Source organism: Balearica regulorum, chromosome 5, assembly GCF_011004875.1.
Source record: "Balearica regulorum gibbericeps isolate bBalReg1 chromosome 5, bBalReg1.pri, whole genome shotgun sequence".
In the NCBI taxonomy this organism is placed as follows: domain Eukaryota; kingdom Metazoa; phylum Chordata; class Aves; order Gruiformes; family Gruidae; genus Balearica; species Balearica regulorum.
Genome location: NC_046188.1, coordinates 68,089,745 through 68,112,814, shown reverse-complemented (window position 1 = coordinate 68,112,814; position 23,070 = coordinate 68,089,745). Strand labels below are relative to the sequence as shown.

The window sequence follows — 23,070 nt, the reverse complement described above, 5'->3', positions numbered from 1 at the left end:
AAAGAAGTTGGAAAAGGAATTGTAAGTGTTAAAAACAACACGGGTTTTGTAGCATTTGGAAAAAGACGAATTAAATACATTGGCATATGTGAGTGTCACTTGCTATGCTCAGATATGATTAATTGAATATCTAACCACATATTCAAAATCATGAGTGCTTGAGGAACAGTAAAAATTGCATGTGTTTCCCAACATGGTACAGCTAGGGCAGGGGAAAACTTTTTCAACACTTTTAATGTGTTCTCTCTCTTTTTCAGGAGCCAGGGAGATGAAGGACTTATCTCCCTCATCTCAAAACTCCCTTTGCTGCTATTTCTCTTTTTTTTTTCTTCAAATGTTCATATACCCATGTTAAATAACTTCTAATATAATTAAAAATAAATGTTTTTAGATAATTCATCATAGTTTGTTTGTTTTTTCCCCTCGGTGTGGAAGCGTGAGAGTAAGTGTAAGAACAGAGAAGGCTGCAAGTGTCTGAGGTCCTCCACCTTTCTTTTTGGTTTCTTTTGGTTGATTGTCTTTCTTTTGTGACTAGGCCAAATTTTCAAATGCTGTCTCTTAAACAGAATATCAAATTGCCACTTAAATTCCACCTGGCTTGCAGGGTAGGAGTGGGTATTGACTATATTCTCTGCTTTGTTTTTGTTCTTAAACAGAAACCACTGTTAGACAATGACCATTCCTCTTTCAAGGTAGGCTGAATTGTAAGGCTTCAGGATCGCAGGTGCATTTTAAATACCTGTAGAATTATTTCATTAATTGAACATACTGTTAAAGAGCTGGTACTTGAAAATTGTATCTTCAGAAAGGATTTGAACATATCAGTTTTCTGCCTTCCTTAAAATTACTTTTGATGGTGTGATTATAATATGTAAATGTGACTTTTATGTACTAATGTGAAGATATTTTCAGCCCTAGAAATACAAGTAAGACTTTCTTTCAAGAAAGCTTTGGTAGTTCGTTATTGTGAATACATACAAAGCATTTTCAGAAATCTTGTAATGTGTTTATAGATACTCAATGTTAAATGATTAATTTTAGTCACTAAACAGTTTTTATGTTTTACTGATTTATTTTACATAATTTTCCTTTTTTTTGGATTTTTAGTGTACTTTGTAGAGTTTACAGTATCCCAGAGAACATACAAGTATTTTTACTCAATTTTCATAGAGGGAAAGTGTTTCGAACAGCTTATGGTTTTGACTGTATTGCAAAGCACTTTTGTTATTTCCTCATTATGCTAACTGCTAAAGTAATATTCTCTGCCTATTGTTTGCAGTATGCTAAAGATGTGATTTTGGCACTGTGATTTAAGCACAATCCTGCAAATTGTTCATTTGGGGTGGGACTGGAGAAATTAATTCCAGATAAAAATGTGCTCGTGGTGGCAGATTTATGAGGATTAGCCTAATTGTCTAAAGGAAAACTCAAATCATTCCATTTCTGTGCATTTTTTTAATTATACATTTACATGGCATAACTGGAGGCTGAACTTGTTTCTTTCCTCTATATATGATCATAAACAACAAATTTGGATTTAAATCTTAACCTTTAATATTCTTACTCTGAAACAATGCATTAGCTAAGGTTAGTTTTTAAATTATTCGCACTATGTTGAAGGCCTTGTTATACTTTACCTACTTGTGGTCTTTGACGAATTTTTCTACATCTGTTCCTATTTGAATAGCTAAAAATACAGACGTTAGTTTTCAGTGGGCATAGCTAATGTAACGGAGATCCATTTATAACCATCTGCAAATAGGAGTCACTTGGTTTTTCCCAGAGGAACTAGAGATCTATTCATCAAGGACAGTTGCTTCTATGACAAGCAACATTATCATCTGAACTTCTACAGTCTGATCAAGCTGTCTTTTGAAGTCAGTAGGTTCTCATCTTTCTGCTACCACCCCGTTAGTATTGGAAAACTGTTCTAGAATTTTATTCATCTCCTCCTTTGAAGGCGTTGTCTAGATTCCCGTACGTACTGTTTGCCCAAATTGTTCTTTACATAGTTCCCCCCACCCACAGACGTTCTCCCTGAAGTATTTATCAAGTCACTTCCCAGCTATTCTTTTACAAACTAAGGAGGGCAAGGTCTTTTGCATATGTGTGTATATATATATGTATGGGAAGTGACAAAAATCTAAAAGGAATACAGTGGAAATAAGTGCACCTATTTGTTTTAGATGCCTTTTTTTTTTTTTTTTTAATACATGCAAACTTCAAATTATATGTATATCCAGTCCTGGTCTTTATGCTAAAAACAAGCTACTTATAGTTAAAACTTCAATTAATTTTCAAAATGAATCCATAAGATAAAAGCAACACCACAGCTGTATTTTTATGTAGTTTAAATGAATCTCTATACATTTCTAATAAGGACACGTAAAGACTACCCCTTTAGTTTTAGTACTGCTTATGTAACTGATTTTTGCAGATTATTGACAAGGAAACAAATTTTATCGGCTAATGAGACCAATTAAACTAAACTTGCAAACTCATATTTAGGGAAGGCGATGGAACAAAATATGTGCATATGCAGTACCTGACATTAAGGGCTATGTGCCTAGAGCTGTTGACACCAAGGAAGAATGAATGTCCCGTGTTCCCATCACTTTCCAAAAGGAACAATACATGTGCCAAATATTTGACTGTGGTTGACTGCAGATGCTAGAAAAGGTGGGTGATACTACAGCATATAGGTGCAATTGGCATTGTATGAAGTTTTGCATAACTGATTGCGCCTGGTACAGTTTCTGTCTGTATCTATCTTAGGTATTTACAAGGCACCTATCACCTTGGTACCTAAGCAGTTTGAAAAATGCACCCACCCCAGGAGGCATGATGCAGATACAGGCAGAGGCCCAGGTCCAGAGCAGCAGAGGCAGGTCCCAGGAAGCTCCCCAACTGTGTTACCGCTGTTGTTGAGCTCCTGGCCCACTTGTTGTGGCCAAGGAACATCTCCACCTACCTGTCAGCAGGAAGACGGTACCCCACCCCTCACGTCCAGCTCCACTGGTGGGGAATCTGAAAAGGAAAGATAATGGAAAAGGCAACGATCCAGTAGCAGAGGTGAAACAGAAATGGTGGGATTTCAAAAGGAGGGATTCTTAAAGAGCAGCACATCTCAGGGGAGGGATCAACTGCCAGTCCAAGTGGCAGGTAAGGCACAACACAGGCATAAATCTCAAATGTTCTTCAGTGAACAAAAGTTAAAGAAATACCTCTGATGTCTCTAAAGTTTGTCTATATCCAAAGCCCTGCTCTGTTCTTGGCCTCTGTCCTCTATCCCTACAGCTGAATCGACTGCTCAGTTTTCTGTGTATCTCAACCCAATAATTGCTACAATCCTAAATATGTCTAATAACAAACTCAAAAGACTCTCACTGGTAATGAATGCTGTGGTGCAAAGAGACAGCATGGCGTAGCAGTGCTCCAAAATGATGGACATATTCATGAACCTAAAGGCTGGAATAATCCTGGCTTCTAGTCTCCATGATCAGAACAGGATCGGGCAAACCACAGATCACCCCCACAAGCACAAACCATGGAGCAGTTCTCCTGTGGCCACCAGGAGCAATTGCTGATCTACCACATCAGGCCAAACAAACACCCGTACAGGCAGCCAGCTTCGGGCTTCGCTGCAGAAACAGAGCACGTGTCTAACAGGAAAGAAAGGAGGATAGCCAGGACTTTGATGAAGTTTCACTAGTTACTATTACATGGACCACTTTAATAACAGATCTTATTTTTTCTTTAAACACAACAGAATCAGCGAGATAAAAAACAAACACAAAAAAACCCCAAAAACCCCCCAGTCTTCAGAAACCTGTGAGTTCCATGTGGCTTTTGGAAATACCTGCATAGTACTCACAGTGATCAAACACTAAAGTTAAAGTGCAGTGGGTCACTGACTTCCAGATATTTGTATTTCTTTAACCCGTATGCATATTCCTTTATGATTCCCTTACTTGTTCATTTAAGGATCAAAATGGGAGTCATGCCCTGTCAGAGCAAGGGACATGAGGTTAGGAATATGAAGCAAGACACAATTTTGGAGACTGCCAGTTTGTTGGCTGGTATCACTAGGGAGAAATATGAAGATATCTGTAGAAGACATAAGTGGCCTACTTTGCCTGTAAGCTGTATATATCCCTGTGCACAAAAGGCTGCATGTAGGGATGGTGTGTAAGGTGGAAACAACTAGAAAGATCAGAGAATCTGACCTCTTCCCTTGGCTTCACGCCTGAGGAAGCTAGCTGTGCTTCTTTGTACCCACCGTATTTAAAGCTTGGTTTTTAAAAGAGAGAATTTTTTAAAGCCAATTAACAACAAGTAAGATCAACCACGTGGCTGCGTAGTTTGGTCCATAGCCAATTCCGACTTGACTTTTTTTGGAAGTTGCCCCTTTGCCGAGGAAAGGAGGTAAAGGCAGTCGAGGTAACTCTTTCAGCCAGCTTTAATCCTACTCTCGGCAGCTGTTCAGAGGGCCGATAAGGACAGTTTCTGACCAAACCAAGTTTTCCAGTGCCCCTGCTGTAACTGGCACACCTTTTCCACAGCACCAACCTAGCCACTGGTGCAATCACCTTACCAAGATCCGGTCTGAATTTAGGGCGACCTTTGGTCATCAAGGAATGGATTTATTGGGCAGAAACTGACACGGTCATCAAGGTGGTGTCAGCCATTGACCTTCAGGCAGTTTTCCCATGATCGCTCAGTAGTGAACGAAAGTTTGTGTAAGGCCACGCATGTAACGCACCCTCGGTTTCCCCATGCCCCACGTCAATGCTTCGCAAAAGCTTCCAGAAACCGGAGTTACTAGAGTCATTGAACACTTTGTTATGAAAAATAACAGTTATGAATATTCCTCCTTTTCATTGCGAGTCAAGTTAACAAACCTGTCCTAAAACCTGTGAATGTATTCATTATTCATAAGTATTCGCCAATAGTTTCCACAATTAACTTTCTGCCCGTGGGTTTTCACAGCCGGTTTACTCGTACTCTTTGTCATTTGTGTTTTCGGTCACCTATGCCAGATGCTGTTCTTTCAGCTCTGAAAGGCTGAAAATACTGATTAGGAGGACAGCAAGTGGTAAATTTTCATGGAGAATTAGGAACTTTGCAAAAATTTATTATGCTTTTTCAGAGAAACTTTTCTTCACAAGCCTCTGGCAAATGTGTAAACATGCACAAATAACAAAAGTGTTCTGATCCCCCTGAATCTGAACAAACTAAACTCAGTGATGTTATTTACAGAAATATTTAAAAATTAATGTGGGGTTTGGAGGTTTTTTATTTTGTTTTGCTTCAGTTTTTGACTTTTAATTTAGTTTGTTTCTATTACTTACCAATTGCTAGGTGGGGTCTGTTTAGAACACTTGTCAGGAAAATGGAGTTTTCAAATACGGGCAATTTTCTGATGACATGTCAAAAGAAATACAGAGACATTTTGTATGACCAGTGGCTCTACCATAACGAATATATATGATTCCTTATCTTTCTCCAATTACATAGAATTTAACTGAAATGTATGTTTGCTATGATGTGTGGTAAAAGTAGGTCCCCTGGTTTTTTTTGTTCTTTTTTTCGTGTGTACTCAAATAGAAAAATGCTGAGAAATAATTTCATGGTCCTACACCATAGTTGTTAAGAGAGATTTGTTAATGAAGGATCGCAGCTGCGGCTGTATTAGGCAAAGGGGGAGAAGAATTGCAAAGCAGTTATTACAGTTAGGTTGATATACAGTCCCTTTCAAATCTCCATGGAGTGGAAGAGCCAATGATTGCATGACAGTTTGTCCCTAAAATTCATTTTCATAAGGAGCTCATGCCTTTTTGCAAATACGATCTCATCCTCACTTTCCATAAAACATGCAACTGGACAGTCCAGCCAGACACAGACAGAATGTGAATACTTTGAATGTGAATACTTTGAAGTAGTGAATATACTAAATGCACAAATAATATCCATTTTTTTATCATTTAAAAAGTCATAATGATATTAAGCCACACAGAATCCCTTTTAGAGCAGTATAATATCGGAGGCACTTGGGTGTAGAAATGATGAGTGCCACATTAGGGTAGGGAGGGAATACGTAGGAGGAGGGATCCTTGGGTCTGTCAGAAGGAGTTTTCATTTAAAACCATATAAAAGAAAAAAATGAAAATAAAAAATCAAACAACCCCCCCCCCCAATTCATAAACAGAACCAGAAGTATCTTTTAGCATGACCTCAGCAACACCTTCCAGATGTAAGCTTGCAGCTTCAAACTGAGGTCTGAAGAGCAGCATATAAAGTATTTCACAGAGCAGAAATTAATCCTTAAAGAATATCGTTTTTCAAGAGTGGGATGCCAGAGAGTAGGCACGACACTGATCTGGCATTCAGACCACCGTAGGGTGAGCAGCACGGCCAGGCAGCTAGCAAGAGTCAGCCACTGCTGTTCGGGTCCCGGTCTTACCGACAGCAGTGCTTCCCTCACGTATCCCTTGCCTGAGTGTGAGGAAGGCAGGCTCTTTGGGCTACCCGACTGCAACATTTTCGCCAGACCGCCCCAGATTAATTTCTGATGACCAAATTGTCCCCCCCAAAAAAACCCCAAAGCGGACTCTTTGTTTTGGTTTTATTTTTGTTTTGTTTTTTTATCTGAAGCATCGAAAGGGTGAGAGTTACAGCCACTGACTCCTGTAATCAAGAACGATGCTGGGCGGATCACGCTCTGCTGTGAGCCAGTGATCGCTGTGGGCGCAAAAAGCTTAGCCATTTCTAGCCTTTGGGAGTGCATTTTCTGCGGGGAGAGGATTCAGAGTAAGCACGTACATAGTGTCCTCCTCGTTAACGTCTGTAACAGTGCCTCTTTGCACACTAAGCTGCCACAGGGAAGCACTTGCACCCAGATTTCCAGCATGTGCCCTCAGGCAAGGGAAGAGGTAGCCAGGGGAGGGCAAAACTAAAGTTTATTTTCAGAAGACGATGAGATCCTGGCGAGCAATGCCCTCAGATAGCGTTACCTACTGTTTGGAGAAAAGAACAAGAAAAATCCGGCAAATGTTGGGGAGGGCATTGCTCGCGGGATAAATGCTGTGGACGGCCCCCCTCGTGCTGCAGCAGTGATTTGGGAGAGAGCACACTGGGGGTGGGGGTGACGTGAGACGTCGGACAAAAGCGAAGATAGCCAGCAGTGCTTCAGAACAACAAAGGGCTGCCCTCAGCCAGTGGTGGAGCACATCTGGCACCCCAGGAAGCTCAATTGGACACTTGGCCCTGAGCTCGTCCCAGGGATTTCTGACTGACACCACTGCAGTGCATAGGTGAGCTTTTTGATAGGTTCACTGACATTTCCTGTCACAGTCACGATGAGGTGAATTGGTAGTTCCTGCCTTGGGATGCAGCATGGCTGTGTGTGTTATGGGTACAGGACAGTGTGCATTTATACCAAAAGCGTTTAATAACGTCAACTGCCACGTGCCCAATGCAGTCACTAAACTTTAGTCCGCCCTTCCGTTTGCCCAAACACATACACTCTGGCTTCCCAACTGGCTTCTTTCTATGTGTTGTCCAATGCATGTAGATACCTCCATCTGCCTGGCCTCAGATACAGTGGTTGTTGCTCCTCTATTTGATTGCCAGATGTCACTGGGGAACAAGATGGGGAGGTTCCTGGATCCTCGGGGCAAGCCGGCCGTCACCGAGGGAGCTCGCCGTCCACGCCGGCCGAAGAACAGGAATCTTCGGTGCCTGCCTCTGACGAAGACTCACCGGCCAGGACCACAGAGAGCTGGCAGTGGCCGTTGTCCTCGTCTGAAACGCACAGCAACGTGGGGGAGGATTTTGAGGGATTTCAAACGCCAGCGCGGACTCCGGAGTGTACCATGGACATACAGTCTCCTGGGGATCAGTCACTCAGTAGGACTCCTCAGTTTGAAAGTGACTCTCCTGAGGAGGAGGGAAATGATGAAATGAATGAAGAGCACCGCGGTGTTGAGCCTGTCCCTAGGGATCGGGGTTGGAGAGGGCAGCCCCAGCTAACAGAGGGAGAGAAGCTGTTGATGGAAACCAACAGTAGGATTGTGCAGCTGCTGGAAAATATCAAGAGGGAGCATGCACAGTCCATGGGTCTCATGTCACAGTCCATGGGCCGTATGGAGCTGCAGCTGGGCATTGTGGCTACCTCCACAAGAGCCATCCATAACTACCTGTCAGAGATTTTAGCTTTCCTCAAGCAGCCAAGGACGCAGGTCCTTGAAACGCGCATCTCCCAAAGAGCCACCCCCCATGTCGAGTTAACCTGTGCCTCGACATGGACTGGTGAGGACGCAGTGGCATCCTCCACTGTGTGCTTACCGGGGGCCGAAGGGACGAGCGACTCTCGAGAACCACCGCAGGCCACGCTGCCTTGTCGCAGTGGCCGGCTGCAGAGAGCCATAACCGAGAGGGCCTCGTTGCCCATGCCTACACGCCAGGCAAAAGGGGGAGGGAAGAAAAAATAACCACACCATAGGATTTTTAGGGGTTTTTTTAATGTGCCTGTCCTTTTAATTCTTAGCCATAAGGCCATCAGTGGCAGAATTCAACCATTTCCTACATTGGCTAACATTGTATTCTGGCTGACTAGATTAGTCTAACATTTTGTAGTTTATATTTGCACTGTTAACGATGTGTGCTGCTGGTATTTGAAGAACATTTGCCTCTGTTCTTTCACTTTAACTTCATACGAGCATTTTTTTACTCTGTGCCAGGCATTCATTGCTTTTCTTACAAATACAAGTCATTTCTTGAGGCAGCTGTTTTTTGAGTTTTCTTTCTCCATTATCCCATCCCCTCTGAGCAAGCACTCTGGACTTGGTGGTAAGTATACAGGTCTTGGCAATACTCGCCTCCAAAACTGTGTTCGATCAGTCTTTGCCTGGTGTTTCTGGCATGCCAGCCTGAGGTGTTGGGGTTAGCCTGTACCGGATCATGATCATTCTTATCCTCTGTGGGTCTGACCAGCTCACTTTCTAAGACCCTCGGTGGAGCTAATCCACATGTCTTGGCTATGTCGTACAATAAGTAATGTTGCCAGGATCATACCTCATATTTATCTTTTGGGGCCTGTATAGTGATGTGCCACCAGATCTATCTAGGCACCTGACTCTCATTTTCAAAGTTCCTTTCATGATGGATCTGGTGGTTTGATGGGCAGCATTATAATTTTTCCTCTGAGAGAGTCTGGGGATTTGAAAGAGGAGTCACTAAGCAATGTGTTCTACGGGGATAAGAGCCATCTCCTGCAACAAAATCTATTAGGAGGAGACTGTCCCCTGTAATTATCACAGATATTAATTATTTCAGAAAAAGAAAAAAAAAAGCAAAAAAAAAAAAAAAGCAACTTGCCTAGCAGCCAGACCTCTTGAGAATGTAAAAGTCATGACATGCTGTTGGGTACTGTGCTACTATGTCTGTGATTAAGAGCTTTTCATCAGAGACGACCTACACGTTGATAAAATGCAACTCCTTTCTGTGCCTTTAGGCCATCTAATTTCCTGAGGGCTGGCACCCTGAGCAGAGCAGGGGTGCAATTGGTAACCCACAGGGCAGATGGAAATGCACTTTGCAATAAATTATTTTATATCTGTTGGTGCTGCCTCTCTCGGGGGAATTTAATATAGTGGCACTCAAATTGCTATATGCATGCAGAGGCATCAGACTGGCTTATCCATGTGGTATCCCTGACAGTTCTCTGAAAGGATGCTGTTACCAGGAGCCCCTTGAGCGGTGGTAACTAACGATCACAGGTGTAGCATGGCTCCTGTGTTTGACTCTCAACATACGGTTGTAACTTCTCGTAAAGGTTCAGAAGAGTTTATATGGCAAAGCAGTGATGAATTCCTCCTCTGGCAAATACTGGAAAATAATTGTAGGCCTAAAATCCTCTTCTATGATTACGCTCTCTGTCCAGTGAGCCATAGACTCTTCTTCCCTGTCTTTCTGCGAGACTGAAGTTATTCAAAATAAAGCAGATCGTATTTTGTTATTTCTACCAGCCAGCCACAAATTGCTCCCTTATCAGTGTGTGTGCGTGCGTGCTTGTGGCTGTACTCTGCTAAATGACCGGTTTAACCACGAAATGCAGCTGGCATGGCCAACCTCCAACGTAGGCTTTTTTCCACTACAGAATATTTCTTCCCTTCCACCTACGTCCAGCTGTGTTCCTTTGAATATTCGAATATTCTTCCTTTTAAGAATACCATTGGAGGTGTGCTTCTTTGGCCACACTGTCGACACACCTCACGCTGGGTGCAAATTTTTGCACCCGTTCTGTGGCTTTTTTATATCTCTTTTGTTAAAACTGTTTGTAAAGGTATCCTCAGAGAATTTCCAACACAAGCTTGTAAGATTCCCCTCTCATTGGTACGAGAAATGCATGCTGCAGCGTATTTAAGCTCACAAGGAGGTTGGGAGAGAAGCCGATTAGTAAGCCTGACAAATTATTCCAGTGTGTGCGGCCTTTTGATCGTGTGTTTCCGGTGCATACATGGTTTGCACACTGGTGCTGTGGATACGAACAGCCTAGTTAAAGGCAAAGGCAAGTGAAAGTTTGTCCCAATGTGCTTACGACTTATTTCTTTGGGATGAGTTTGAACGAAGCTAAATACAATTCAGCCAGTTAATTTTCTTGGCCTAATTAGCACGTTTGATAATACAGTGAGAATGTTTTGGGGTTTTTTTATTTTGCATAGTGCTTTCACTTCACAAGTGTGGTGCAGTTGCGGCCAGATGCTGAGATTTTGACGTATTCTGCAGGACCCGCCATGTAGCTGCTGCCATTTAGAATAAATCTCGTTCCACACGCTGGCTGCTTCTGTAGCTTCAAATTTTTTTTTTGTTACAGTTTTAAGATGACAGCCTCCACTCTACCTTTGCCTTCTGATCAAAGGCGGTAGAGCAAAAGAAGAAGCTGCGCAGATGTAGCAGTGCTGCCGTGGGAAATACTGCACGAGGAACCCCTAAAGAGTTCCTTGCAAAGCAGCTTAAGCTTTAACCTGCTCCTCTCTCCCGTTTCTAAGTGCTTTAGCTAGACTTGGCAAGGCACGAAGCACCGCTTGAATGGGAGCAGCTATAGGGTGAGAAGGACTGAGAACCCACCTGCAGACAAGAAACCTGCACTAAACTTACACGAAACAAAGTTTTTTTCCGACTGGAAATAGTAGATGGTATAAAGAATTGGTACCAACTGATATTTTGGTCAGATCCAAAATTAGGATCTGACTTCCAGTACTGTCTAGCAAGATCAGCGCAGTTGGAGGGTGTGTATGTTTCATCCCCAAACAAATATTTTCATGCTTTTCAAGTGTCTGTCATAGCCTCATCACTCTTTCCCTGTAGCTTTTTGTTGTCTGAATGGGTATATGGTTACATGTGTCTGTTAAAAATAAAGGGGATCAGTTCTTACATGGTATATTTATATTTCTTATTTACAGATTTTGAGTACCTAAGTGCTTCAGTTTCCAAAACTTCCTTCTTTCTGTATCCCAAAGACCAGTTGTTTGGCTCCTGGGATGATACAAAGGGTGGGAGAGACTTAACAGGAAATCTCTGCCCGGTTGAAGCTCTTGGTGATAGATCCCCTGAGTACGATTGTACAGTCTAGCCATATTTTTGCTGTATAGGTCAAATGTTCATGGTTTCACCATTGCTTTCTGATGCCTTTTGCTGAGCAGAAGTGCAGATATTTTTCTTTCGGAAGTTCACCGTTTGTATTACAAAGACTTATGAAATGTGACTTGAAGTTTGTTTGATTTTTGAATACATGTGATGATTTTAAGAATTTTTTTTCCTTTTCTCCTTCGACTGGATGATTTAAAACACACAAAAATAAAGCAGACCAATGAAAAGAATTGAATGCTAACTTCAATTGAAAAGAAACAGCAACACTGCTCTTGTGAGACAGTTTTCAAGAGTGTTCAGCTTACTGGTTCTGCTCAACCTTTCCTTTCCTGCCTGCTCCCTGACCCTCTGTGACACTGAAATATCCACTTCTAGGACAACCTTCTTCCTAACCAGAAGGCTAAAAGTTCTTCCCTCTCTTCTTCTCCCATTTAAAAATATCATCCTTGCATCTGCCAGATCTACTGTTTAGAGGGATCAAAAGCTCTTTTCCTCCTGCCTTATTCCCATCCATATCCATATCCAGGGCCCTGAGTGCGCTGCTCTCCAGTGAGAGGTAAAACTTAAATCCCTAAATCTGATACTTGGCATAGTAACACCATCTCTAGACCACCAAAAACCTGATTGTTTTTTTTTTTTTTTAAAAAAAACAACTGTTTTTCCATAGTATCCTAATGAAGTAGCTATCCTTGTTTGCTGAAGGAAATAATCAATCATTTGGGAGATGGATCTAATTGCTGAAAAGTAGCATTACTCTGACTCACGTGGTGGAAGCCTAGGAGCCAGGCGAAGGTATTTCACTCATAAATACCGCAGGCTACGTAACTAATCCTTACTTTGGTGAAACTTCAAAGGAAAAGACACTAAATTAACATGATACAGTGCAGTTTGTGCTTTCTTAGGAAAGCAACTGCAATGGAAAGCGTAGTAAGGAAACCCGTTGGTATGATTCAAGTTGGGATGCTAGTAGAGGTTCAAAAATCAAACCATTCTGCTGGCTTAGGCTAGTCGTTTAATTTCTCCATGCCTCAGTTTCGTAGCAGTAGAAGCGGCAATAAAGGAGCTGTCGGGCCGTAATTAGTTGATTATATGGTACTTTGAGGTCCCCACGGAGTAATGTTATATATTAAATACGGATGAACCTTGTTGGTGACCAGAGTTGGAGACGGGGCTAAAACTAACACTCTAATCTTCGGAAGATCCTGATTAAAGTTTTCCCTATATTTTATCATCACGTCGTATGGTAGATCAGACTACCAAATCCAAATGTCGACGTTCTCATTCAGATCTGGACTTTGCCTATTTGGTCTGTTTCTGACTGCAGCTAAATACCTTCCCAGACTGTGCAGTTATTAAAATATAAAATACATACAAAAGTTTCATTTAAACAAATGATGCAGTTACTCATGCTAATCTAATAATCCAAGAGTGTGAATAAATTAGGATGTGATTACTTAAGGAGAATAGGCATAAAAGAGCACTTCTGGAGTACTTGTTATTGTCCAAAATATCACTGAAATTCTGATGACTAAGTACAGTCTGCTTATCTCTATTTGAAACAGTGCTGTACAGATTCGTTATTTCTAAAGGTCTTCTTTCCATTTCTATATAGATATTCTCCCTTCACATTTTGAAGGTTTGAAGAAGAGGATTGTTTTTCGAGTCACACTAAGTAAACATTAAATGCATGCAGGCTTAAAACTAAAGCATGCATGTTATGTAGCAGCAATAAAAAGTGCTCGGCTTGCACGACTTATGATGCTCAAGCGTTGCCTTGTTAAAATGCCAAAAAAACTTTTTCTTTGCATTTTTTTGAAAAGTAAATCTCTTCCTTTGACCTTGCAATACTTAAATTTTCAGTTTTTGGACAAATGATATTTATTTTACTGAATACTTTTATATTACAGATAAGGTGGATGAAATAGTACCAGTTTCCAAGCCATCAAGAATTACAGACAATGCAACTGTGGACTCCAGAGTGGCAACTATTAAACAGCGGCCTTCTAGTAGATGTTTTCCCTCAGCTACAGATATGAATGTGAGTGGTGGCCATGAAGTACTGCTTTCGCTTCGGAAACTGGTTGGAGGGGGTCTTTCGGCAGCGTGCAGGGCATACCACAGAAACGAATTTACAAGCATTGCTTTCTATACTCATTTTGCTTTTATTATCTTATTAAGGCATGACCTACTCTGTATTTCTAATAATGGGTTTTTAACAGAAGAGTCTAGGTACCCCAATAAACCTTTTCTCATTATATCCTTATATTTATTCTGAGACCGTCACATCAACAACGTTGCTACCCCAGTGTTATTCAAACAGATGCGAACTTGTTCTGCCTGTAATGTGAGCTGGTGAGATGCCAGTAAGTTCTGAACTTGAAGGTGTCGGTACAACACTAAACCCAAGCTAAAAATCTTTGTTGAAAGTCAAAGTATGCCAGTTCAGTTTCAGCACCAGAGTTAGTGCAGCCACACAATTTCCACTAATGTGAAGGTTTTTCCTACTGTAGGTTTTTTATTATTCCTAATGGCGTATATAATATCTTGATTAAATAATACATGATGATTTGTAAGGGAAGAATTGACATTAATACTATAGCACGTATTAAAAATTTAAACTCTAGAACTCTGGATTACTCAGTTGCAGAATTAGCTCTTACAGAACTTCGCATGTGAAAAAATAATTGGTATTATTGCATTTTAGATGTACTTTTCCATTACCCACCCCTCCAAAAGAGCATCAGTCCTGATGATGATCAGCACTTTGCTGTTCTCAGCAGCTTGGGATGGAAGGAAATTAAGGCTATTCTAAGAGGCAGAAAACAAATGGTTTTGTGATGACCTACAAGAAGGAGGGACAGTTGAGCGCATTGGGATTCAGGCGGCGTTCCTCGGTTCCTAGCTGAGATGCTGACTGCCAGCCTAACCTTGCGCAAGACACCCTTAGTCTGTGCAAGAGCGGGTCTGTTCTTCAGAAGTAAGGAGAGCATGCAGCTCAGTGCAGAGTGAACGTTAATGCCCATGCAGTGTGTGGCTAGGGTTTTTTTGGAATTCAATGAGACAAAATGCAATTGCTCATGCTTCGTTTTTTTCTTACAGCACACAAAATGTGCTGGAAACTTAACATATTGCCTTGTAAATAATTTCAGCTAACTCCACTTACAGCTGTTGTCATTTTAATAACATGTAAATGAAGCCTAGCCTTCCCTTTCTTTTCACCTCCTCCTCAAAATAATAGCAAATTTGTTACTTTCCGTAAGAATTCTAAGTAAAAGAGATAGTGGATTAGCAGATATGACAGATGAGTTATTTACATGTGAGAGAAAGACTTGCATGCTTTAATGCTTGTGGGGTTTTTTGTTTGCTTTTTTGTAGTCCATGTATGAGAGACAGGGTATTGCTGTGATGACGCCCACTGTACCAGGGAGTCCTCAAGGTCCTTTTCTGGGTATACCTCGGGGTACAATGAGAAGACAAAAATCTATAGGTAAAACGCTTCTCATGTATAGTTTGCTTGTGCATTAATCACATAACTTTGCTTCTTTCTTAAAGCATATTTCTCCAGCATCTTTGCTTAAACAGTGAATGACTTTAATTTTTGTACAAAGTTCATGGAAAAAGCCGTTTGTGTGTAAAATGCTATCATTTCCACAATCTGCTTTGGTGGCAGTAGGCAAGTATTATAAAATTATAATTTAATTCCTCTCTTTAGAATGTTCCCTCTAACAAGGAAAGGCAGTGAGAAGGGGAAAAAAAAAAAAAAAAAAAGAGATCAGTACAAGTCCTTTGCAATGCATTACCTAGGGCAAAATGTTATTCATTTTTATTTCGCTATTGAGGGAAGAGTGTTGCAATGCTGTGTAGTTTACAAAGGAATCCCTATTGATCAAATGTAATAATATTCACCTATTTTTCATTCCAAATGATGACAACAGGTGATTTCACAAAAGAGAAGAAAAGGAGGAGACCAAATTTGGACTTGCTTTGTTCTTAGTGGTAATCTTAAAAGTGACATTTATCAATTTAGAAATGCATTATGCTGATGTAAAATTAGCATCTAAATTATCTCAATATTACCCAGTTTATTTATGTTAAAAGCTGTATTTGTAATAATATAGTGTCATCTTTTGAAATGAAACATTATGATTTTTTCCCCCAATAGAATCTTCACAGTCCCTTTGCTAAGTTTCAAATGCATCTTAAAAATTCATTAGGTTTCTAAGATGCGTGATTGTTTGCATTTAGAGAGTGCTAAAGCGAGGCATAAGCTACTCTTCTGCACAGAATGTCTTCCCTGTTCAATAATTTTCAAAGAAAATGTGCTTCTCTACAGCTACCTTGATGATACATAAAACCAAAACATTTGCCTCCACATCAATGATTAGTTTAATTAAAATTCTGTAGCATCCTTTTTAATTCTGGCATCTGGGTCTCTGGAAGTGCAACAAGAAAAAATGCTTATGGTAGGAATCATCCAAAGACCTCTTTTGTAATTTTGCATATGCCTCATGCCGTGTGAAATGCACCCTGGCATTTTGGGTTGGATACAGAAATAATACAGTATGAGGGATCCCAGTGGAAGACAGCGTTTTAAATATACTTTCTGATTTTTAGGAATAACAGAGGAAGAACGACAGTTTTTGGCTCCTCCTATGCTGAAGTTTACCAGAAGTCTTTCAATGCCTGACACCTCTGAAGATATCCCACCACCACCACAGTCCTTACCTCCTTCACCACCACCACCTTCTCCCTCTCTGTACAACTCTCCCAAATCCCCAACGTCAAGGAGCTATGGAACTATTAAACCTCCATTTAATCAGAATTCAGGTTCAAAAATTTCTTTGGTTAGGCCTGAGAATGTGGGAACAATGATAAGGGACAAAGGGATCTATTACAGACGAGAACTGGATCGATACTCTCTGGACTCTGAAGACCTGTACAGTCGGAGTGCCGCATCTCAGGCAAATTTCAGGAACAAGAGGGGTCAGATGCCAGAAAACCCATATTCTGAAGTTGGGAAGATTGCAAGCAAAGCAGTTTATGTGCCAGCCAAACCAGCGAGGCGGAAGGGGATGCTGGTGAAACAATCCAATGTTGAAGACAGTCCGGAAAAGACCTGCTCTATTCCAATCCCGACAATTATTGTGAAAGAGCCGTCCACCAGCAGCAGTGGGAAAAGCAGCCAAGGGAGCAGCATGGAAATCGATCCCCAGTCTTCAGAGCAACCCGGGCAGCTCCGACCCGACGATAGCTTAGGTGTCAGCAGTCCGTTTGCAGCAGCCATTGCTGGAGCAGTGAGGGACAGGGAAAAGAGGCTGGAAGCAAGGCGTAATTCTCCAGCCTTCCTTTCCACAGACCTAGGAGATGAGGATGTTGGGCTAACACCACCAACTCCACGTATGAGGCAATCTAAATTTACCGATGAAGCAATGTTTAGCAGTGAAGATGGGTTTAGACAGCTTATGTCACCATCTCCGATTCCCGCACCTAGAGAGCCTGAAAATCTTTTTAATAGCAGTGAACCCAGCAATCAAAGTGATTCAAGGACATTAAACGCTTCGTCCAAAACGAAAGGTACCGAAAACAGTACAGTGGCAGCTAAGTCCACGAATGCATCCAGCTCAGATAATTACGTTCACCCGGTCACAGGAAAGCTATTAGATCCAAACTCACCGCTAGCCCTCGCTCTCTCTGCCAGGGACAGAGCCATGAAAGAACAAACACAGCAGATTCCAGGCAAAGGAGATGCTGTTAAAGCTGACCTTAATAAGCCGCTTTACATCGATACAAAGCTGAGACCCAATATTGAAACGACTTTTCCTGTTACTGCTACTGTCACCAGGCAAAATACTCGTGGCCCATTGAGACGGCAGGAGACAGAGAACAAGTATGAAACAGATGCAGGGAAAGAAAAGAAAGCTGAGGAGAAGAAAAACATGTTGATAAACATTGTGGATACTTCGCAGCAAAAGTCAGCTGGCTTGTTAATGGTTCATACCGTGGACACAGCAAAGTCAGATGATACGCCCGAAGATGAAGAGGAAAAGAGAGTTCAAATGGAACCGAGCCCCGAAAACTCCCCGCCAGAGAGGCCGGAGGGGAGCGAGGAAGCGGAAAGTGAGCTGAACGTGCCTGCTGCGCCTGAGCCGCCGGCATCTCCCTGCAAAACCATCGTAGCAGCGAGCTCTGTCGACGACCCTGTCATCTTGCCGTTCCGCATCCCTCCACCACCCTTAGCATCAGTTGATATCGATGAAGAGTTTATTTTTACTGAGCCACTACCACCCCCCTTAGAGTTTGCCAACAGCTTTGATATCCCCGACGACCGCGCAGCTCCCGGTTCGGCTCTAACGGACTTGATTAAGCAAAGAAAAAACGGCACGCCTTCACCCGCGCCATTTGCCCCCAGCCAGTCAACAAATTCCTTAGACAGTAAAAAGCAAGTGGGTCTTTCAAACTGTTTGCCTGCCTCCTTTCTGCCACCCCCTGACAGCTTTGATAACGTCACTGACTCTGGGATTGAGGAGGTAGACAGTCGAAGTAGTAGTGACCATCACTTAGAGACAACCAGCACTATCTCAACGGTGTCCAGCATCTCTACCTTATCCTCGGAAGGGGGTGAGAACGTGGATACTTGTACAGTCTATGCAGATGGGCAAACATTTCTGGTGGACAAACCCCCAGTACCTCCTAAGCCAAAAATGAAGCCCATAATCAACAAAAGCAATGCACTTTACAAGGATGCGCTAATTGAAGAAACTGTAGACAGCTTTGTTATTCCTCCTCCCGCTCCGCCCCCACCTCCGATCAGCGCACAGCCCAACATGGCTAAAGTTGTTCCCCAAAGGACATCTAAGCTATGGGGTGATGTGACGGAGGTGAAAAGCCCAATTCTCTCAGGCCCAAAGGCTAATGTTATTAGTGAATTGAACTCAATACTCCAGCAAATGAACAGAGAGAAATCCTCAAAGCCAGGGGAAGGATTGGAGTCACCTACTGGAACAAAAACTGCAAGTCTCAGTACAAGGTAAATGTAATTAACCAAATAATTTTCTAATAAAGACTTGATATTTTTCCATCCCTTCACTAACCTCCCCCATAAATCACATAGCTTAAAGAAGAATATACTCTCTATTGTACGTTTGCTTAATGAATAATCTGTGACAAACAGTTTTACAGAGAGGAAGAATTTCCAACATTGCCAGTGCTTCTGTAATCTACACCACAGAATAGGAGCTTTCTCAGTCTTCTCCCACTTCAAAGACAGTTTCCACAAACCTTCCAGTTGTTTCGATGTGAGTTAGGTTTATTTTTAGGTAGTACTTTTCTCTTAAAAAAAAATTTCTATATTGTGGTGATAATTTAATTTTTCCTCAGTCTCATAACTCATTTTGGCTTCAGACAGGTAAAAAAGTGGCTTTGCCTAGGCTTAATTCACATTCACTGTGACGTCATTTGATTCACGCTGGTACCACTTTATCATGAAGATTAAACCTATCTTAGAAAAATCACTCATTGAAGTCACTTAGCACTATTCATGTGATTACTAAAAAGTTAATTTAGCATCTCTACCGCTTAGTATTATGGGTTTGAAGTTGTGCACGCTTCTTAGTGAATAGTCTCTGATGTTTACACGTTCAAGGATGTGGCCCATTTCTCCCAACAGCATCATCATCCCTGGTAGTGCAGTGCAATACGTTTGTGTAAGCGGTTTGAGAAAGGTACTTAAGTGCTAAGTAACTTACTGCTAGTCAGACACCATTGGGTAAAGGTACAAGTAATTGTGTAGTCATATGTGTGTGGAATATGGATCTATCATGAAATCCACACTTGTGAAAAGAAAGATGATTCTGTTAGTTTTATTGAGAGCCTGAGGTATTTCACTTGGTGATGTGGAATGGTTTGGCCTTACATACAGCACTTAAATGTACCTTTTACTGAAGGATTGCATATTGTTTGGCCCCGACTGCTCCACAGAAATCCATTTTTTTGCAGAAATGCAGTGCTGACTTTGTTTTTACAAAAAGATACCATCTAAGTAAATTTTACTGGAATTATTCTACCGGAATTTTCTAACTTGGCCTTTGAAAAGCTACCATTCTTTGCATGCATAAAGACAATTTGGTTTTAGGGGAAGGGTGGCTCTGTTAATTGCAAATGATTGCTCGTTCAGGAAACAGTGCGATCAAAAGGCTCAGAGTCAGGTAGTTATATTATTTCCTGCAAGATGGAAGTTGTCAATCTGGTGATAAGGACGTACGGAGATTATACAATTTTTAGAATGAAGGGATGGAAGAAAAACACTGAAATTCTGGAACTCCTTTCAGTGGCACTGGACTAAATGGAATAGAAATTGAGTTGTCTGTACAGGAAAAACCTTAATACACACCAAAAAAAATTACAATGAAAATTGTACAAGAAAAACAATATATACTGGCTGCCTGATGAAGACAGTATTTAAACAAAGTCAGCACAGCAACTGAACACTGTACATTTGAGAATACCTCAGGCAAGCGTAAAACCAATACTCACACAAGAAGCTTCAATTTACATAAGTCTTGTCTTGCAGATGACTCAGTTTCATATTATTTTTCTTATGTCTTCAAGAACACTATTTTTGTTAGAGCTTGACCATCTTTCTTGTTAAGCCACATGAACATGTTGCCTCTAGCTACATACGTATAACATTATTTAGCATCTTTTATATTTAAACTGATAGTTTTTTCCAGGTTATAGTAGAGATCTTTAGCATCCCTTTTTGATTAGGAAATAACTGAGACTAGCAACTACAATGCACTGTAAATATGTCAAAGTATTATCATTACTGAGGGAAATGAAAAGTCGAAGCAAATAGATCAATCTTTTTTGTGAAGGCATTTGAACAGGTATAAAGGCTGGGAAAAAAATTTAAAACTAGTGTATCGCTTCGTTGGAGAAAAGCAAACTGTGATGTAAGCAAGAGTAATCTCATAAATGTTACATTTTAGAGGAAGATCTGACTTGGACAGTGTTAGAAGCTACATTGCTTTTCTGTCCTTTAGCTTTTTTAATTCTTATAACTCAGCTTTGGCAAATTACATCATCTTCACTGTGGTATACAGAGACTCGATTTGGAAACAAAACCATGCAAAGCATTATTTCAATGGGGCTCAAATCCTACTTCTTTCCTGAAAAGTAAACCCCAAAGGGTGTCTTTACAAACTAGAGAGAGGATCTTGGGATATAACAGTGCCAAAAGAGCTATGAGGTAATAAATAAGAAAAGTTGACAGTGGCATAGAGCAGCAAAACTCTTGGCTGCCATTTGGCTGTGGAAGAAAATGACACCTCCACAGAATTCCCGGTGGGAACGGAAGGTAAGGGGGCTGTATTTTGTTTCCTTCTGTTTTCAACACTGATGGGATTACATTATTTTTTAATTGAGCTCCAGAAAACTAGGTGAATTGAAGATACGAAAAATGATCAGAAAAGGTTACTCAGGATTTCTTTTTTAAGCTAGGTAGTAGATCAGAGACAGCAGAAGAGATCCAACTATCTACAGATATGAAAAGTATGTTTTAGAAAGTGCTGCGGGCAATTCCTTTTCATCTTAACAAGAGTGAGACAAACTAAGAAGTTGACTTTTACTCCAGTGGTGGCTGGTGAGGTGGTGGCTGCCTGGCTGCCCCTGGAGCAAGGCTGGCACCTTCCCTCTCCTGAGCTTAACTTTTCCCAGGGGCGGATGAGAAAGGATTGAGTTCTGAACTTGATAAAGAGCGTGGAAGAGGGAGCAAAAGGCTAATAGCAAAATTTATCACAGCGGAGAAAATGCTCTGGTTTCTTTTTGTTGCGCTATGTATGTTTTTGTCCTGCACTGTCTGCTTTCAATTTCCATTCTGTTCTCAAAGGTGCCTGCATAAAAGCGATGGATGCATGGTAAATGCTTATCAGATAAAGGCAATTTTTTTACTGCTTTTACTCCTGCCTTATCTTTTAAAAAGTTAAATAAATTACAGCCTGTCTAGCCCAACTGCACGACTGACACAATTTTTTAGAAAGTTGTCAAATATTATGACCCAGGAATACCGCTTTGCCAAAATTCCAAGTATTAAAGCTAATATTTAAATTTTAAAGCTAAAATTCTTAGTTTCTTGATTTTTTTCTTAATACTGTAAAGCCTAGGACAACCAGTTGTCGAGCTTGTAGCCCTTTTCTGTGAGGCAGCATTAGAAAGGGAGCAAGGAAGTTTAGCTCATGGAAAGCAGGGTTTCTGCTAAATTAAAGAGCAACTCGTTACCTCTGCTAAAGGAAAAGCGATAAAAAATGAGTACGCCTGTTCATATCCTTCAGCCAAAGAGAAGTATTGGGAAGCGTTATAAATAGGAACGCTGTTCACAGGCTCGCTTGGGTTATGTTCACAGCACTAGCAGCCTGATGAAATTAAAAATATAGATTTCCTCATTGTGACATATATGAAGTTATAGCCCAGACAGCAATCCTAAATATCACTAGGAGTTGTTTTTGCAGAGCTGGTAGACATACGATTGTAGTTCACTCATGGCGATTGCCCTGTTAGGGTAGCACAGAGCAGAATTAAATTGTAGATAGTTGGGTAACGGCTTGCCACAGAAACCCATAAAAATACCTTCTTTCTATGTTTTTGATAAATGAGAATTAGGAAGAGATTGTTCTACAGTACTGAGCAGCGTTCCTCTCTCCATTATTACATTAAAAAATGACCTTGGACTTTTTTTTCTCTGCACGTTGGTTTAGCAATAATTTTACACGGTGTATTTATAGTTTTCCGTGGTTCTTATGGAAACACCGTTTCAAGATTTTTAAATAGAGCATGGAAACATTTGACTGGAAACCATCTGCTTCTCAGCAGCAGTGACCAGTCGTGGGATAGGAAAAAGGAGACTGGTAGGGGAAGGAAAAAGAGGAAGAAGCGAAAGGATGTGCTTGCTTACTTTGCACTAATAAAAGCACGATTAAAAGGTTTGTTCAGAAGGTTCTAGATCAGAGTTAATCCCACTCCCGATTTTGGCCATCAAAGAAATATTAAGAATTTAAATTTAAGAAATTTTGGACATCAATCCCGGTGATGGAGTTTTTTTATCGGGTCTATCCATGTAGTCGGGCCACAACATCCAACCGTCACTTCCTCCATTTTTTGCCCATTCTTCCTTACAGAAAAAGTTGAGGGTGTTTGGGTACGGGGCTCCATCTGACCCCAATACGCAGCGCTAAAGCCCTGATGATGTGCTCTGGTCGCCATTCCCATTTCCGAATTTGGATATACACAGGTAGAGAGATGGGAAAACCCAGCCTGGGAGAGCCCCGCGGCTTGGCAGGTGATGCTTTGCCATCAGGAGGATGGGCCGTGTCACGGCAGTATCAACCATGATGCCATAAATATAGCGGTGCTATAAATTCACTT

The 23,070-nt window shown here is 41.2% G+C and overlaps 2 protein-coding genes across 7 annotated transcripts in view; both read left to right on the top strand.

Annotated features, from left to right (window-relative positions):
• SHANK2 (SH3 and multiple ankyrin repeat domains 2) overlaps nt 1–23,070 on the top strand; it is a 320,878-nt gene that overhangs the window by 287,124 nt on the left and 10,684 nt on the right. For all 5 annotated transcript variants that reach the window (XM_075755401.1, XM_075755400.1, XM_075755404.1 and 2 more), the window contains 3 exons: nt 13,560–13,690; nt 15,028–15,139; nt 16,267–18,679. In XM_075755401.1, coding sequence (XP_075611516.1) covers nt 13,560–13,690; nt 15,028–15,139; nt 16,267–18,679 — 2,656 coding nt within the window. The remainder of the gene's footprint in view (nt 1–13,559; nt 13,691–15,027; nt 15,140–16,266; nt 18,680–23,070) is intronic.
• On the top strand, nt 1,738–8,962 carry LOC104635533 (uncharacterized). 2 transcript variants are annotated; one of them, XM_075755412.1, is made up of 4 exons: nt 1,738–1,881; nt 2,509–2,679; nt 2,776–3,162; nt 7,633–8,962. In XM_075755412.1, the coding sequence occupies exons 3-4, from the start codon at nt 3,084–3,086 to the stop codon at nt 8,490–8,492; spliced, it is 939 nt and encodes a 312-aa protein (XP_075611527.1). In that variant the 5' UTR covers nt 1,738–1,881; nt 2,509–2,679; nt 2,776–3,083; the 3' UTR covers nt 8,493–8,962. The 2 variants fall into 2 exon arrangements, with proteins under 2 accessions (XP_075611527.1, XP_075611528.1); XM_075755413.1 differs by lacking the exon at nt 1,738–1,881 and having other exon boundaries at nt 2,244–2,679.

What these genes read in the sequence shown, in the direction of transcription:
- LOC104635533 (XM_075755412.1), top strand. Translation starts at nt 3,084, where the DNA reads ATGGTGGGATTTCAAAAGGAGGGATTCTTAAAGAGCAGCACATCTCAG. An exon ending in ACTGCCAGTCCAAGTGGCAG is followed by an intron (nt 3,163 to 7,632) that starts GTAAGGCACAAC and finishes TTTGATTGCCAG; the next exon opens with ATGTCACTGGGGAACAAGAT.